Raw genomic sequence first — 19,790 nt, 5'->3', positions numbered from 1 at the left:
TCGTGGACACCTATGGATAGGCCGTCAATATTAGATCTATGGGGGTCCGACACCGACCGGCTGCAATCTGCAGGGGCCTGATATTAGTGACTGGCGATGGAGGGCCGCACGTGGCCCCTGGGCAGTTCTGGAGCGGACCCCCACGGATCTCCTACTGAGGACCCTTCCCATGGATACCTCACTCCTGGGGACCCCCTATATGCAGCAGACCCCAATGCCACATCCTTATAGGGGCGACCTCAGGGGGTCTGCAGACCAGGAGAGCGGTCATAGGGGGTCACAGGGGAACCTCAAAACCCAAGCTATGGCTACTAAGGAGGTCACATGACGAGATCCCCTCTTCAAGGGGAGGTCCAGTAAATAACAACCCCTAGAATACCTCATAATACCGCAATGTGAAGACGCGCTCACCGCACACTCCCGGCGCCTCCTCACTCTCCAAACGTCTTCTGTCTTTGAACCCCGCTCCCAGAGCCGCCGTGTGACGTCACTCTCCCGCGCCGCACTAGCTAACCGACTCACCATGGCAACCGCCCCTCCTCAGTCGCCATCTTTGTACTCCCCGGATAGTCACGAGCGTCAGGACCACACATAACGCTGCTCGGGGCGGCTCCGGTGTCTCCTCCGCCTCACATGCCTGCGTGCGCCAAACGCTGAGGGGGAACGCGCAACAGGCGCCGCGATAGTCGCTGGCATGGCGTAATGACGTAACGGAGAAGGCGGGGCGTGTACGCGCATGCGCAGACGTGACGTAACTGGAGAGACGGAAGTGAGGCTGCGGCGTTGTCTGGAGGAGGTAGGTGTCCCTGCTGCTGGCGCGGGTAGGCAGGGCTGTCATGTGACCCCCTGCCAGGCTGGTACTTGTAGTCCTTTCTCACGTTGGCCTTGTATAGTCCTCATACATTGTCATTATTAGGCTACCAAAAACTGTAGAACTATCACATCTGCACCACCGTAATTGGCTAGACCCTTGTACCTCAGTTTACTTGCTTGTAATATACCGTATATGCCTTTTTGTCAGACAAAACCTTTGTTATCACCAAAATCGTTCCACCTGGGGGCCGCTTTTGAGAAAAAAACAAGTTCATGTGAAAGTCCCAATAGAAAAAAGTAAAAGCGCACTCCCCGGTGATGAACAATGCAGTTTCTTCGCACGTATTTATGTGGTGCACGCTCCGTGTGTGTTCACTGCCCTCCCTGCCCCACATAAATAGGTGCCAATAAACTGCATTGTTCATCACCGGTGACTGCGCTTTTACTTTTTTCTATTGGGACTTTCACATTATTAGGCTACGTTCACATTTGCGTTGTTGTGTGTTGCGTCGGCGACGCATCGGCAACGCACAACGCATGCAAAACGCATTGTTTTGTGACGCATGCGTCCGTTTTTTGCATGATTTTGGACGCAAAAAAAATGCAACTTGCTGCGTCCTCTGCGCCCTGACGCGTGTGCCCAAAAAGACGCATGTGTCACAAAACGCAGCACAACGCATGTCCATGCGTCCCCATGTTAAATATAGGGACGCATGCGGAGACGCTGCAGCACCCGACGCTGCGGCGCACAACGCTAATGTGAACGTAGCCTTACGTGGAGGTTTGTCCACAACGCGCCGCTTCTCTTGACGACAGCGGTAGCAGCGCCCAATGTCGGTAATAGCTGCGGGTCGGAGGCTGCGTACATCCGCAGTGTCCAGATGTTACAGCATAGTGGACGGGGGGGCAAGAAGCCTCATGTCTATGTGTGCAGCGGCTCCCTGCAGAGACGGACATGAGGCACGTCTTTCCAGACCGCAGCAGGGCGATTTATCTTGTGGAAACGCTCAGTGTGGGACGCGGTGATTCAGCACGGTTCAGTGATCACAGAGGAGTCGGCTGCGCTCAGAAGGCAGCAGAGGACGTGTGCCGCGTAATCCTGACTGGGGAACATACCCTGATACAGCCACTATGGGAGGGACGCAGGCACGTGGCCGGGTGTCAGTGGGGGCTGTTGTCAGACGTCCATCGTTACATCGGCCCCGTGCATGCCCCCCCTGTCATCTCCTGCTCTGTGCACAGGTTCTAGGGACACCATCATGGGAGACATCAGTACCAACCCAGGCTGTGCGCCCTCTCCTCCACAGAGCAGTCACCGCTCACCTCAGGCTCCTACAGATGGCGGATAGTCATAACGGCAGGAAAATGCTGCGGAGGGAGAAACGGCCAGACATAGAAGGGTTAATGGTGCTATCACAGTGCAAAGAGCCTGGAGAGAAATGTCAATCCCATCAGTATCTGAAGAAGACGGTCGGTCACCAGATACTGATGATGGAGGTGACGGTCGGTCACCAGATACTGATGATGGAGGTGACAGGCGGCGACCAGATACTGACGATGGAGGAGACATGCAGTCACCAGATACCGATGATGGAGGAGACATGTGGTCACCAGGTACTGACGATGGAGGAGATATGCGGTCACCAGATACTGATGATGGAGGTGACGGGCGGTCACCAGATACTGACGATGGAGGAGACATGCGGTCACCAGGTACTGACGATGGAGGAGACGGGCGGTCACCAGATACTGACGATGGAGGAGACGGGCGGTCACCAGATACTGACGATGGAGGAGACGATCGGTCACCAGATACTGACGATGGAGGAGACATGTGGTCACCAGATACTGATGATGGAGGTGACGGGCGGTCACCAGATACTGACAATGGAGGAGACGGGCGGTCACCAGATACTGACGATGGAGGAGACATGTGGTCACCAGGTATTGACGATGGAGGAGACATGCGGTCACCAGATACTGATGATGGAGGCGGTGGGCGGTCACCAGATACTGACAATGGAGGAGACGGGCGGTCACCAGATACTGACGATGGAGGAGACATGTGGTCACCAGGTATTGACGATGGAGGAGACATGCGGTCACCAGATACTGATGATGGAGGTGATGGGCGGTCACCAGATACTGATGATGGAGGTGACCGGCAGTCACCAGATACTGATGATGGAGGTGACGGGCGGCCACCAGATACCGATGATGGAGGAGACATGTGGTCACCAGATACTGATGATGGAGGTGACGGGCGGTCACCAGATACCGATGGTGGAGGAGACATGTCGTCACCAGATACTGATGATGGAGGAGATTGGCGGTCACCAGATACCGATGATGGAGGAGACATGTGGTCACCACATACTGACAATGGAGGCGATGGGCAATTTGTTAATTCATAAAAATAAACTAACCCGTACGTTTTTTCACCCCCGGAGCTTTTTTCGTTTTTCGCTCCCCTCCTTCCCAGAGCCATAACTTTTTTATATTTCCGTCAATATGGCCATGTGAGGGCTTATTTTTTGCGAAACAAGTTGTACTTTTTAACGATACCATTGGTTTTACCATGTCGTGTAACAGAAAACGGGAAAAAAATTCCAAGTGCTGTGAAATTGCAAAAAAGTGCAATCCCACACTTGTTTTTTGTTTGGCTTTTTGCTAGGTTCACTAAATGCTAAAACTATTATGATTCTCCAGGTCAGTACGAGTTCATAGACACCAAACATGTGTAGGTTCTCTTTTATCTAAGGCTACTTTCACACTAGCGTCGGGCTCGGCCCGTCGCTGTGCGTCGGGCCGACATTCCCGACGCTAGCGTTGTCTCCGCCGCACAACGGGGGCAGCGGATGCATTTTTCCAGCGCATCTGCTGCCCCATTGTGAGGTGCGGGGAGGTGGGGGCGGAGTTCCGGCCGCGCATGCGCGGTCGGAAAAAGCGGACCGTCGTGAGCAAAAAACGTTACATGTAGCGTTTTTTGCTCCCGATGGTCCGCCACTGCACGACGCATCCGTCGCACGGAATGCAGTTAACGCTAGTGTGAAAGTAGCCTAAGTGGTAAAAAAAAAATTTCCAAAGTTTGCTAAGAAAAAAAAAAATTGTGCCATATTCCGATACCCGTAGCGTCTCCATTTTTCGTGATCTGGGGTCAGGTGATGGTTTATTTTTTTGCGTGCCGAGCTGGCGTTTTTATTGGTACCACTTTTGCGCAGATACGTTCTTTTGATTGCCCGTTATTGCATTTTAATGCAATCTCGCGGCGACCAAAAAACCTTAATTTTGGCGTTTTGATTTTTTTTCTCTCTACGCCATTTAGCGATCAGGTTATTCCTTTTTTATTGATAGATCGGGCGTTTCTGAACTCGGCGATAACAAATATGTGTCGGTTTGATTTTTTTGTATTGTGTTATTTTGATCGGGACGAAAGGGGGTGATTTGAACTTTTTTTTATATATATATTTTTAAACACTTTTTTAAAAATGTTGGCATTCTTCAATAGTCTCCACGGGAGACTAGAAGCGTGCACTACTCGATCGGCTCAGCTACATAGCGGTGAAGCTCAGATCGCCTCTATGTAGTAGAATTATAGCCTTGCTATGAGCGCCGACCACAGGGTGGCGCTCATAGCCATCTGCCATCAACAACCATGGCAATGCCCCCATAACCCCTGATCATGTGACGGGGGTCTGCGGTGCTAGCACTTGTGGCCTGGAGCGCTAGTTAAATGCCGCTGTCAGAGTTTGACAGCGGCATTTAACTGGTTAATGAGCGGGCGGATAGCTGACATGTCGCGGCTTTGAGGTGGGCTCACCGCCGGAGCCCACTTCAAAGCGGGGGATACTGCTAGCTGACGTACTACTATTCCGTCAGCTGGCAGAAAGGGGTTAAAGCGTTCCAGCTTTGCTAGATTTTTTCCACACCTGACTAAAACTTTTGTACATTGTTATTTGAGAGCGGAGGGTTTTTCGTTTTGTTTTTTATGGTTGGAGTGCAAAGGGGTCATTCAGCCACCAAAAGACACATGGCGCTCCTTCCCTTCTGAGCCCTGCCGTCCGCCCAAACTGTAGTATTCCCTCATATACAGGGTGTCTGTGCACTCAGGCGAAATTGCACAACACATTGTAGGGTCCATTTCCTCCTGTTACCCTTGTGGAAACGAAACATTTTGAGATGAAGCAACATTTTTGTAGGAAAAAAAATTTTTTTTTTTCATTTTCACGGCTCAGCGGTATCAACTTCTGTGAAGCACCTGGGGGTTCAAGGTGCTCCCCACACATCTAGATAATTAACCTAGCAGGGACTAGTTTTCAAAATGGGGTCACTTATGGGAGTTTTCCACTGTTTCGGGACATCAGGGGCTCTGCAGATTCTCCTAAAGTCAAACAGTGCTACCCGAGCGATAGTTTTCCACCCCATGTGAGGTACCAGTGTACTCAGGAGAAATCGCACCACAAACTGTACGGCCCATTTTCTCCTGTTACTGTTATGTGCGGGAATAACTACTCTGTAGCGATCCGCACCTGACCAGCACATGCACAGACGCACTTTGCTCAGGCTGCCAGGGCCAGGATATTCTTCACCCAGTGTCGCAGGGATGATGAGGAGTCAGGTACAAGGGTAAACTGGGCTGTGGAGTCAGTGTCATGGAAATTGAGGAGTCGGAGGTTTGGCTTACCGACTCCACAGCCCTGAGGGTAAATCCAAATCTAGAAAAAAACAAATGAAAACGCCGGGGCAATAGCTAATAAAAAAAATAACCATTAATGAGTATTATCATCTGCTGAGAAGCAACCAGAACCCGACCAGGAACCGGACACCATACCAGTACGCAAGGGAACGGAATAAACCGCACTGAACTGGATTAGAAGCCGGCCTTATACCGCCAGCCCAAATCTAAGGACAACAATGGGGTGATGCATTCCTCCCAGTCATGTCCAGGGAGCCATTCCCTGCTCACCGGAACAGCATGGTGCACACTTTCCCAGAATTGGCCAACACCAGGCAAGGCAGAGTCCTGCGTTCTTTGGCAACAGGGAGATCCAGCGTCCCATATCTCGCGGTCCTAGAAACCAGTGGGGCGCACGGCGTCCTGTGTTCCCACATGGCTCTCCACTTCCATACACGAGGCACCACCCAACTGCGGGACAGCACCGCCACCAGCACGGACAGACCGGCGGAGCAGTCAGGAAACCGGAGGAGGACAGTTGTGTCCATGGCAGATATTCCTAACAGTTATCCTTTTAGAAAATGCAAAATTTGGGGCTAAATGAACATTTTAGTGGGAAAAAGGAAAATGAGAAATTGCTTATAAACTTTTAACCCTTCTGATGTAAAGTAGACACATGCAAAATGTTATTAATTATTTTGTGTGGTTTGACTCTCCGGTTTAAAAATTCAGTTTGAAAATTGAAAAACATTCACGTTTTTAATATTGATGTGATATTTTTCTACATAAACACAAATCATATCGACCACAATTTACCACTAACATAAAGTACAATGTGTCATGAAAAAAACAAAAAAAAAAACAATCTTAAAATCACTGGGATCTGTTGAAGCATTTTGAGTTAGGCTATGTGCACACGTTCAGGATTTTTCGCGTTTTTTCGGCCGTTTACCGCTTAAAAAAACGCATACATGAGCATCCCATCATTTTTAATGCATTCTGCAATTTTTGTGCACATGATGCGTTTTTTTCCTTGAAAAAAAAACGCATCGCGGTAAAAAACGCAGCATGTTCATTAATTTTCCGGATTTTTCGCGTTTTTGCCGCTATTTAATGCATTGGGAAGCTCCGGAAAAAAACACGAAAAAAACGCATGGGGATTTCTTGCAGAAAATGTCCGGTTTTGTTCAGGAAATTTCTGCAAGAAATCTTGACGTGTGCACATAGCCTTATAGTTTCATAAAGCGATACTGGTCGGGAAGGTGAAAGCAGGCTGGGGGTGAAGGGGTTAAAGGGAACCTGTCACCCCCCCATCATGTGATGGGAGCCGAAGGGCAGCGCAAACTGCGCATGGCCGAAAAAAAACTTACAGCGCAGGCGTCGGGGACGTTAATAAAGGAAGTAGAGGCGGTGCCTTGAGTGATGGCTGGGAAGCGTTTGTGTCAGGGGAGAAAAGACATGCTCCCCTGACAAACTACAGGTAGGAAAGGCAAATTCTAAAAACTAGTAGTTCAGCGTTGGCAGGGACCCCAACTAAAAGAGCCACCTTGACAGAATGCAGCATTAGTGCTGCACAAGGTGGTTCTTTTAGTTAAAAATGCCTGGGGGGGTGACAGGTTCCCTTTAATGGCTGTGGGAGGAGCTCCACCTCTGGCTGTTAGAGGCAGATGATTGCTGATTAAATCAGCCATCATCTGCTGGGAAAGTTACAGCCTCCAACGTGCAAGAGCACATCTAAGTAAGTGACTCGACCTGTGATGTAACTGTGAGTCAAAGGTTGTGAAGGCGAAAGACGGGTGACCAGTGGTAGAGCGCACTGTACAGAGCAAGCTGTTCTAAAACAGCAAAAATCCTCCCCATTAATCCTCCCCTTCCGGCACCGATCTTGATCCAATGCAGTCGGCACTGTAATCTGTGTCGGCATGGACAGAGAAGGACTTTACCCGTCTGGCAGCCTCAGGACAGTAACGCATCATTGGATGTTTTTCTGATGACACACTGCTCAGTCACCTGACCACTGCTGCAAATGTCAAGCCACAGCGGTCCAGGTGGGTGTTGGTAGGTTAAAATTAATGAGTTTATTCCTTTTTGTAAATTATTTTAGTAATACTGATTGCTTGTTGCCTAAGGTTACGACCTGTAGGTCCAGCTTAGATTCCTGGTTGACCATACGCTGCTCCAGACTCATCAGTCACTTCCTCCTCCCTACTGCTCCCAGCCTCGCTGCATTCGTTCCTCGCACTTACCGTATTTTTCGGACTATAAGATGCATCGGACCATAAGGCGCACCCCAAATTTTGGTGGAAGTAGCAGAAAAAAAAGATTTTTATAAGACGGGGGTCTGTCTTATTGTCCGAATTTAAGGTATCTTACCTGAGGGCTGGTGGTGGTACAGCAGGGACACAGTAGGCATGGTGGTGGCTGAGGCGCAGTGGGCGGAACGGCATGCACCTGAGCAGGGTCCCTTCCTGCTAAGGTGGGCGACTCCGTGGCCTGGTGTCTACGGGGGGGAGGAGGGGTGCGGAAGTGGTGTGGCTGAGGTGCAGTGGGTGGTGCGACGTGCACCTGAGCAGGGTCCCTTCCTAAGGAGAGGTGAGGCCACGGCCCGGTATCTAAGGCGAGCAGCAGAGCCGGGTTAATCACGGGTTTCTCGGTGGCAACTGCCATCTTTCTGAGGCCCCGCAGATTGAGTACTCTGCTTCCCGGGGCTTCAGAAAAATGGCCGCAGGAAGCAGAGAACTCAATCTGCGCATGCAGGGCATCAGGAAGATGGCCAACGCCACCGAGAAACCCGTGATTCACCCGGCTCTGCTGCTCACCTTGAATACCGGGCCGCGGCGTCACCTCACCTGAGGAAGGGACCCTGCTCAGGTGCACGTTGCTCCGCCCACCGCACCTCAGCATTACCGCACCTCTGCTGCCGCCACACCACTGCCGCAACCAACCGGTAAGCCTGCGAAAAATACGGTACCTTCTGGCACAGTTTTTTTTTTTCCATGCACCTTGTTTGCCTCATCACATTTAGGCATTTCATTTTCCATTTCCCAGATGACTATCCACAACCTGTACATATTCGACCGCAATGGGACCTGTCTTCACTACAGCGAGTGGAACCGCAGGAAACAAGCCGGAATCTCGAAAGATGAGGTGACATATTATAACTATGACACCCACATTACTTTTATTGCTCCCAGCACCTTTCACATTGTGCAATGATCTACATTGTCTTTCTAGCAATGTTCCTTCTCTCTCTAGGAATTCAAGCTGATGTACGGAATGCTCTTCTCCATCCGCTCCTTCGTCAGCAAAATGAGCCCCGTGGACATGTATCCTGACCTGTCACACTTGTGCACAGCTGCCTATGCACCCCAATATAGCTGCCGTAATACTGCCCACTATGTACAAGAATATAACTGCTATAATACTGCCCCTATGTACAAGAATATAACTACTGTAATACTGCCCACTATGTACAAGAATATAAATACTATAATACTGCCCCTATATACAAGAATATAACTACTATAATACTGCTCCTATGTAAAAGAATATAACTACTATAATACTGCTCCTATATACAAGAATATAACTACTATAATACTGCCTCTATGTACAAGAATATAACTACTATAATACTGCCTCTATGTACAAGAATATAACTACTATAATACTGCTCCCCTATGTACAAGAATATAACTACTATAATACTGCCCTCTATGTACAAGAATATACTATAATACTGCCCCCTATGTACAAGAATATAACTACTATAATACTGCCCCCTATGTAGAAGAATATAACTACTATAATACTGCTCCCTATGTACAAGAATATAACTACTATAATACTGCCCCTATGTACATGAATATAACTACTATAGTACTGCTCCTATGTACAAGAATATAACTACTATAATACTGCTCCTATGTACAAGAATATAACTACTATAATACTGCCTCTATGTACAAGAATATAACTACTATAATACTGCCTCTATGTACAAGAATATAACTACTATAATACTGCTCCCTATGTACAAGAATGTAACTACTATAATACTGCCCCCTATGTACAAGAATATAACTACTATAATACTGCTCCCCTATGTACAAGAATATAACTACTATAATACTGCCCTCTATGTACAAGAATATACTATAATACTGCCCCCTATGTACAAGAATATAACTACTATAATACTGCTCCTATGTACAAGAATATAACTACTATAATACTGCCCCTATGTACAAGAATATAACTACTATAATACTGCCCGTATATACAAGAATATAACTACTATAATACTGCCCCCTATGTACAAAAATATAACTACTATAATACTGCCCTATGTACAAGAATATAACTACTATAATACAGCTCCTATGTACAAGAATATAACTACTATAATACTGCTCCTATGTACAAGAATATAACTACTATAATACTGCCCCTATGTACAAGAATATAACTACTATAATACTGCCCTATGTACAAGAATATAACTACTATAATACTGCCCCTATGTACAAGAATATAACTACTATAATACTGCCCTATGTACAAGAATATAACTACTATAATACTGCCCCTATGTACAAGAATATGACTACTATAATACTGCTCTTATGTACAAGAATATAACTACTATAATACTGCCCCTATGTACAAGAATATAACTACTATAATACTGCCCCTATGTACAAGAATATAACTACTATAATACTGCTCCTATGTACAAGAATATAACTACTATAATACTGCTCCTATGTACAAGAATATAACTACTATAATACTGCCCTATGTACAAGAATATAACTACTATAATACTGCCCTATGTACAAGAATATAACTACTATAATACTGCCCTATGTACAAGAATATAACTACTATAATACTGCCCTATGTACAAGAATATAACTACTATAATACTGCTCCTATGTACAAGAATATAACTACTATAATACTGCCCTATGTACAAGAATATAACTACTATAATACTGCCCTATGTACAAGAATATAACTACTATAATACTGCCCCTATGTAGAAGAATATAACTACTATAATACTGCCCCTATGTACAAGAATATAACTACTATAATACTGCTCCTATGTACAAGAATATAACTACTATAATACTGCTCCTATGTACAAGAATATAACTACTATAATACTGCCCCTATGTACAAGAATATAACTACTATAATATTGCTCCTATGTACAAGAATATAACTACTATAATACTGCCCTATGTACAAGAATATAACTACTATAATACTGCCCTATGTACAAGAATATAACTACTATAATACTGCCCCTATGTACAAGAATATAACTGCTATAATACTGCCCCTATGTACAGGAATATAACTACTATAATACTGCCCCTATGTACAAGAATATAACTACTATAATACTGCCCCTATGTACAAGAATATAACTACTATAATACTGCCCCTATGTACAAGAATATAACTACTATAATACTGCCCCTATGTACAAGAATATAACTACTATAATACTGCCCCTATGTACAAGAATATAACTACTATAGTACTGCCCCTATGTACAAGAATATAACTACTATAATACTGCCCCTATGTACAAGAATATAACTACTATAATACTGCCCCTATGTACAAGAATATAACTACTATAATACTGCCCCTATGTACAAGAATATAACTACTATAATACTGCCCCTATGTACAAGAATATAACTACTATAATACTGCTCCTATGTACAAGAATATAACTACTATAATACTGCTCCTATGTACAAGAATATAACTACTATAATACTGCTCCTATGTACAAGAATATAACTACTATAATACTGCCCTATGTACAAGAATATAACTACTATAATACTGCCCTATGTACAAAAGTATAACTACTATAATACTGCCCCTATGTACAAGAATATAACTGCTATAATACTGCCCCTATGTACAGGAATATAACTACTATAATACTGCCCCTATGTACAAGAATATAACTACTATAATACTGCCCCTATGTACAAGAATATAACTACTATAATACTGCCCCTATGTACAAGAATATAACTACTATAATACTGCTCCTATGTACAAGAATATAACCACTATAATACTGCTCCTATGTACAAGAATATAACTACTATAATACTGCTCCTATGTACAAGAATATAACTACTATAATACTGCCCCTATGTACAAGAATATAACCACTATAATACTGCTCCTATGTACAAGAATATAACTACTATAATACTGCCCCTATGTACAAGAATATAACTACTATAATACTGCTCCTATGTACAAGAATATAACCACTATAATACTGCCCCTATGTACAAGAATATAACTACTTTAACCCCTTTCTGACATCGGACGTACTATCCCGTCGAGGTGGGGTGGGCCCGTATGACCACCGACGGGATAGTACATCCAGCGCGATCGGCCTCGTTCACTGGGGGAGCGCGGCCGGGTGTCAGCTGACTATCGCAGCTGACATCCTGCACTATGTGCCAGGAGCGGTCAGGGACCGCCCCCGGCACACTGCGATCAAACATGATCGCAGTGTTCCGGCGGTATAGGGAAGCATCACGCAGGGAGGGGGCTCCCTGCGGGCTTCCCTGAGACCCCCGAGGGTCTCTTACCTCCTCCTCCCTGCAGCAGGCCCGGATCCAAGATGGCCGCGGCATCCGGGTCCTGCAGGGAGGTGGCTTCACTGCGCCTGCTCAGAGCAGGCACCGGGAAGCCTCCAGGAGCTGTGCACGTCGGATCGCCGATCTGACACAGTGCACAGCAAAGTGTCAGATCGGCGATCTTACACTATAACATGATGCCCCCTCCTGGGGCAATGCTGTAGTGTAAAAAAAAAAAAATTTCACATGTGTTAAAAAAAAAAAAAAATCCCCCAAAAAATGCAAAAAAAAAATATATATATATTCTTCCTATAAATACATTTCATTATCTAAATAAAAAAAAAACAATAAAAGTACACATATTTAGTATCGCCGCGTCCATAGCGACCCGACCTATAAAACTGTCCCACTAGTTAACCCCTTCAGTGAACACCGTAAAAAAATAAAAAAAAAACCGAGGCAAAAAACAACGCTTTATTATCATACCGCCAAATAAAAAGTGGAATAACACGCGATCAAAAAGATGGATATAAATAACCATGATACCGCTGAAAACGTCATCTTGTCCCGCAAAAAACGAGCCGCCTTACAGCGTCATCAAAGAAAAAATAAAAAAGTTATAGTCCTCAGAATAAAGCGATGCCAAAATAATTTATTCTATAAAATAGTTTTTATCGTATAAAAGCACCAAAACATAAAAAAATGATATAAATGAGGCATCGCTGTAATCGTACTGACCCGACGAATAAAACTGCTTTATCAATTTTACCAAACGCGGAACGGTATAAACGCCTCCCCCAAAAGAAATTCATGAATAGCTGGTTTTTGGTCATTCTGCCTCACAAAAATCGGAATAAAAAGTGATCAAAAAATGTCACGTGCCCGAAAATGTTACAAATAAAAATGTCAACTCGTCCCGCAAAAAACAAGATCTCACATGACTCTGTGGACCAAAATATGGAAAATTTATAGCTCTCAAAATGTGGTAACGCAAAAAATATTTTTTGCAATAAAAAGCGTCTTTCAGTGTGTGACGGCTGCCAATCATAAAAATCCGCTAAAAAACCCGCTATAAAAGTAAATCAAACCCCCCTTCATCACCCCCTTAGTTAGGGAAAAATTAAAAAAATGTATTTATTTCCATTTTCCTATTAGGGCTAGGGTTAGGGCAACAGTTAGGGTTTAGATTACATTTACGGTTGGGAATAGGGTTGGGATTAGGGTTAGGGGTGTGTCAGGGTTAGGGGTGTGGTTAGGGTTACAGTTGGGATTAGGGTTAGGGGTGTGTTTGGATTAGGGTTTCAGTTATAATTGGGGGGTTTCCACTGTTTCGGCATATCAGGGGCTCTCCAAACGCGACATGGCGTCCGATCTCAATTCCAGCCAATTCTGCATTGAAAAAGCAAAGCAGTGCTCCTTCCCTTCCGAACTCTCCCGTGTGCCCAAACAGGGGTTTACCCCAACATATGGGGTATCAGCGTACTCAGGACAAATAGGACAACAACCTTTGGAGTCCAATTTCTCCTGTTACCCTTGGAAAAATACAAAACTGGGGGCTAAAAAATAATTTTTGTGGGAAAAAAGGATTTTATTTTCACGGCTCTGCGTTATAAACTGTAGTGAAATACTTGGGGGTTAAAAGTTCTCACAACACATCTAGATAAGTTCCTTAGGGGGTCTACTTCCCAAAATGGTGTCACTTGTGGGGGTTTTCAATGTTTAGGTGCATCAGGGGCTCTCCAAACGCAACATGGCATCCCATCTCAATTCCTGTCAATTTTGCATTGAAAAGTCAAACGGCGCTCCTTCCCTTCCGATCTCTACCATGCACCCAAACAGTGGTTTACCCCCACATATGGGGTATCAGCGTACTCAGGACAAACTGTACAACAACTTTTGGGGTCCAATTTCTTCTCTTACCCTTGGGAAAATAAAAAATTGGGGGCGAAAAGATCATTTTTGTGAAAAAATATGATTTTTTGTTTTTACAGCTCTGCATTATAAACGTCTGTGAATCACTTAATGGGTCAAAGTGCTCACCACACATCTAGATAAGTTCCTTAGGGGGTCTACTTTCCAAAATGGTGTCACTTGTGGGGGGTTTCAATGTTTAGGCACATCAGAGGCTCTCCAAACGCAACATGGCGTCCCATCTCAATTCCTGTCAATTTTGCATTGAAAAGTCAAATGGCGCTCCTTCGCTTCCGAGCTCTGTCATGCGCCCAAACAGTGGTTTACCCCCACATATGGGGTATCGGCGTACTCAGGACAAATTGTACAACAACTTTTGCGGTCCATTTTCTCCTGTTACCCTTGGTAAAATAAAACAAATTGGAGCTGAAGTAAATTTTTTGTGAAAAAAAGTTAAATGTTCATTTTTATTTAAACATACCAAAAATTCCTGTGAAACACCTGAAGGGTTAATAAACTTCTTGAATGTGGTTTTGAGCACCGTGAGGGGTGCAGTTTTTAGAATGGTGTCACACTTGGTTATTTTCTATCATATAGACCCCTCAAAATGACTTCAAATGAGATGTGGTCCCTAAAAAAAATGATGTTGTAAAAATGAGAAATTGCTGGTCAACTTTTAACCCTTATAACTCCCTAACAAAAAAAAAATTTTGGTTACAAAATTGTGCTGATGTAAAGTAGACATGTGGGAAATGTTACTTAATAAGTATTTTGTGTGACATATCTCTGTGATTTAATTGCATAAAAATTCAAAGTTGGAAAATTGCGAAATTTTCAACATTTTCGCCAAATTTCCGTTTTTTTCACAAATAAACGCAGGTAATATCAAAGAAATTTTACCACTATCATGAAGTACAATATGTCACGAGAAAACAATGTCAGAATCACCGGGATCTTTTGAAGCTTTCCAGAGTTATAACCTCATAAAAGGACAGTGGTCAGAATTGTAAAAATTGGCCCGGTCATTAACATGCAAACCACCCTTGGGGGTAAAGGGGTTAATACTGCTCCTATGTACAAGTATATAACTACTATAATACTGCCCCTATGTACAAGAATATAACCACTATAATACTGCCCCCTATGTACAAGAATATAACCACTATAATACTGCCCCTATGTACAAGAATATAACTACTATAATACTGCTCCTATGTACAATAATATAACTACTATAATACTGCTTCTATGTACAAGAATATAACTACTATAATACCGCTCCTATGGACAAGAATATAACTACTATAATACTGCTCCTATGTACAAGAATATAACTACTATAATACCGCTCCTATGTACAAGTATATAACTACTATAATACTGCCCCTATGTACAAGAATATAACCACTATAATACTGCCCCTATGTACAAGAATATAACTACTATAATACTGCCGCTATGTGCAAGAATGCAACTACTATAATACTGCTCCTATGTACAAGTATATAACTACTATAATACTGCCCCTATGTAGAAGAATGTAACTACTATAATACTGCTCCTATGTACAAGTATATAACTACTATAATACTGCCCCTATGTTCAAGAATATAACTACTATAATACTGCTCCTATGTACAAGAATATAACTACTATAATACTGCTCCTATGTACAAGAATATAATTACTATAATACTGCTCCTATGTACAAGAATATAATTACTATAATACTGCCCCTATGTACAAGAATATAACTACTATCATACTGCTCCTATGTACAAGAATATAACTACTATAATACTGCTCCTATGTACAAGAATATAACTACTATAATACTGCTCCTATGTACAAGAATATAATTACTATAATACTGCTCCTATGTACAAGAATATAATTACTATAATACTGCCCCTATGTACAAGAATATAACTACTATAATACTGCCCCTATGTACAGGAATATAACTGCTATAATACTGCTCCTATGTACAAGAATATAACTACTATAATACCGCTCCTATGTACAAGTATATAACTACTATAATACTGCCCCTATGTACAAGAATATAACCACTATAATACTGCCCCTATGTACAAGAATATAACTACTATAATACTGCCGCTATGTGCAAGAATGTAACTACTATAATACTGCTCCTATGTACAAGTATATAACTACTATAATACTGCCCCTATGTACAAGAATATAACTACTATAATACTGCCCCTATGTAGAAGAATGTAACTACTATAATACTGCTCCTATGTACAAGTATATAACTACTATAATACTGCCCCTATGTTCAAGAATATAACTACTATAATACTGCTCCTATGTACAAGAATATAACTACTATAATACTGCCCCTATGTACAAGAATATAACTACTATAATACTGCTCCTATGTACAGGAATATAACTACTATAATACTGCTCCTATGTACAAGAATATACCTACTATAATACTGCCCCTATGTACAAGAATATAACTACTATAATACTGCCCCTATGTACAGGAATATAACTGCTATAATACTGCTCCTATGTATAAGAATATAACTACTATATTACTGCTCCTATGTACAAGAATATAACTAATATAATACTGCTCCTGTGTACAAGAATATAACTACTATAATTCTGCCCCTATGTACAAGAATATAACTACTATAATACTGCCTCCTATGTACAAGAATATAACTACTATAATACTGCTCCTATGTACAGGAATATAACTACTATAATACTGCTCCTATGTACATATAACCACTATAATACTGCCCTATGTACAAGAATATAACTACTATAATACTGCTCCTATGTACAAGAATATAACTACTATAATACTGCCCTATGTACAAGAATATAACTACTATAATACTGCTCCTATGTACAAGAATATAACTACTATAATACTTCCCTCTATATACAAGAATATAACTACTATAATACTGCCCCTATGTACAAGAATATAACTACTATAATACTGCCTCCTATGTACAAGAATATAACTACTATAATACTGCTCCTATGTACAAGAATATAACTACTATAATACTGCCCCTATGTACAAGAATATAACTACTATAATATTGCCCTCTATGTACAAGAATATAACTACTATAATACTGCCCCTATGTACAAGAATATAACTACTATAATATTGCCCTCTATGTACAAGAATATAACTACTATAATACTGCCCCTATGTACAAGAATATAACTACTATAATACTGCCCCTGTATACAAGAATATAACTACTATAATACTGCCCCTATATACAAGAATATAACTACTATAATACTGCTCCTATGTACAAGAATATAACTACTATAATACTGCTCCTATGTACAAGAATATAACTACTATAATACTGCCCCTATGTACAAGAATATAACTACTATAATATTGCTCCTATGTACAAGAATATAACTACTATAATACTGCCCCTATGTACAAGAATATAACTACTATAATACTGCTCCCTATATACAAGAATGTAACTACTATAATACTGCCCCTATGTACAAGAATATAACTACTATAATACTGCCCCTATGTACAAGAATATAACTACTATAATACTGCCCCTATGTACAAGAATATAACTACTATAATACTGCCGCTATGTGCAAGAATGTAACTACTATAATACTGCTCCTATGTGCAAGAATATAACTACTATAATACTGCCCCTATGTACAAGAATGTAACTACTATAATACTGCCCCTGTGTACAAGAATATAACTACTATAATACTGCTCCTATGTACAAGAATATAACTACTATAATATTGCTCCCTATGTACAAGAATATAACTACTATAATACTGCTCCTATGTACAAAAATATAATTACTATAATACTGCTCCTACGTAGAAGAATCTGTGAGACTTGAGGCATTATGGTCTTTAACCAGTTTCCGTTAGGAAAGATGGCTTCCTTTGCTTCCAAACGAGCAAGTATAAGCTTCACTACTATGAAACGCCGAGTGGTCTGAAGATGGTGATGAATACCGATCTGAGTGTAGGCGGCACAAGGGACGTCTTGCATCAGATCTACAGCACGGTGAGAAAACATGGACTATGTAGTGGAAAGAAATCTCGGTTCACAAGGTTCAGTTTAGGATAAGGTGACTGTAGATGAAAAGTGAATATCTTTGCATGTTTTTGGTTAGATGTTTAAGATACTGGTGGTCCTTTTGGTGTCTACTCAGATAATCAGTAATTTGTCAAGGTGGGTTTGGGCAGGTCTACTGTCCCCTGTAGGTCAATACGGAATATATAGTAGCCATTGATTTAAGAGGACATTGTTTGTGGGCCAAAGCCGAGGACCTCACAATGTGATTCATAGTCCAGGTTGTAGACTGAGCCCTCTTTATAGGAGGCCGGGCTCTAGTTGACCTTCGTGTTAATACTGTAATATTGACTGAACCTGTAGACGATCTTTTGGTGATGTGAAATGGATATTTACTGTTTTCTTTCCTTCAGATCTACGTGGAATATGTGGTGAAGAATTCCCTCTGTTCCCTCAATGAACCCATTCAAAGTGAGCTTTTTAAAAGCAAACTGGACAGCTTTATCCGCAGCCTCCCTTACTTCTCTGCACGAGCAGGTTAGGCCCAATCGGCCGGTTGTACTGCACCAACCCTGAGCAGCCACCAAGCCTCGCAGTAGACGAGTTGTCTTGGAAGCTCCTCTGCATCCAACCTCAACGGCAGAAGACTTTCCGTCAATAACTGAGAATCTACCGTCCCACCGTCATTACTATTGTCTCCCGCTTACACGTACGAATGATTATACGCACGTTACATGAGGATTTTGGATAACGGTCGGTCCTCATGTTTGTAGAGTGATGAAGTGTTTTCAGATATGGCCCAGGTATAGAGAGAAGAGGCTCCAATGATTCAGGACCGACACCTAAAAGCAGTGGTTTGTTTTCTTTCCTGCAATATGAACTCTGATGTGTGATGTCTACCTGTGATCTCTAGCAGCTGTGTAATGGGGATAGGGACAAAGAGGAAAATCGGGTGTATTGTTACATGTTTATTAAACTATAATATGTGAAAGTGCAGGTGGAATAAAGAGCAATGTGTGGAGTAGAGAACGGTTTCGCCTGCCCCTCATGGAAGCTGCAGACAAAGCCACTAGCTGAGAGTCTCCTCCCCCTGCAAGGTGATACTGATAGGAGGAGCTACGGGTCTCCTCCTCCCGCAGGGGCCTACAGATGGGAGGAGCTACGAGTCTCCTCCCCCTGCAGAGTGTTTACAGATAGGAGGAGCTATGGGTCTCCTCCCGCAAGGGCTACAGATGGGAGGAGCTACGAGTCTCCTCCCCCTGCAGGGTGTTTACAGATAGGAGGAGCTATGGGTCTCCTCCTCCCGCAGAGGCCTACAGATGGGAGAAGCTACGAGTCTCCTCCCCCTGCAGGGTGTTTACAGATAGGAGCTGTGGGTCTCCTCCCGCAGGGGCTACAGATGGGAGGAGCTATTAGTCTCCTCCCCCCTGCAGGGTGTTTACATATTCTTATTTATTTATATAGCACCATTAATTCCATGGTGCTGTACATATAGGGTTATAGATATCATTTACAGTACACAAATTTACAATGACAGACTGGTATAGAGGAGAGAGGACCCTATTCTTGTGGACTTACAATCTGTGGGATAATGGGGAAGAGACAGAAGGTCGGGGGTGCGGCAGCTCGGGTGGCGGTGAGGCAGCAGCTCGGGTGGTGGTGAGGCAGCAGAATGGTATTGTAG

The 19,790-nt window shown here is 42.9% G+C and overlaps 2 protein-coding genes across 2 annotated transcripts in view; one reads left to right on the top strand and one right to left on the bottom strand.

Moving 5' to 3' along the window:
- CNTROB (centrobin, centriole duplication and spindle assembly protein) overlaps nt 1-673 on the bottom strand; it is a 37,515-nt gene extending 36,842 nt beyond the window's left edge. Inside the window, exon 1 of the mRNA XM_077261662.1 lies at nt 523-673. The gene's annotated coding sequence lies outside the window, so the exon portion shown is untranslated. The remainder of the gene's footprint in view (nt 1-522) is intronic.
- Nucleotides 640-19,102, top strand: TRAPPC1 (trafficking protein particle complex subunit 1). Its single transcript, XM_077261663.1, has 5 exons — nt 640-796; nt 8,537-8,635; nt 8,744-8,814; nt 17,959-18,097; nt 18,520-19,102. The coding sequence occupies exons 1-5, from the start codon at nt 737-739 to the stop codon at nt 18,646-18,648; spliced, it is 498 nt and encodes a 165-aa protein (XP_077117778.1). The 5' UTR covers nt 640-736; the 3' UTR covers nt 18,649-19,102.
- Nucleotides 19,103-19,790: the final 688 nt, after the last annotated feature.

The sequence above is a fragment of the Ranitomeya variabilis genome, chromosome 5, assembly GCF_051348905.1.
Source record: "Ranitomeya variabilis isolate aRanVar5 chromosome 5, aRanVar5.hap1, whole genome shotgun sequence".
In the NCBI taxonomy this organism is placed as follows: domain Eukaryota; kingdom Metazoa; phylum Chordata; class Amphibia; order Anura; family Dendrobatidae; genus Ranitomeya; species Ranitomeya variabilis.
This window is presented reverse-complemented; position numbering and strand designations above follow the sequence as displayed.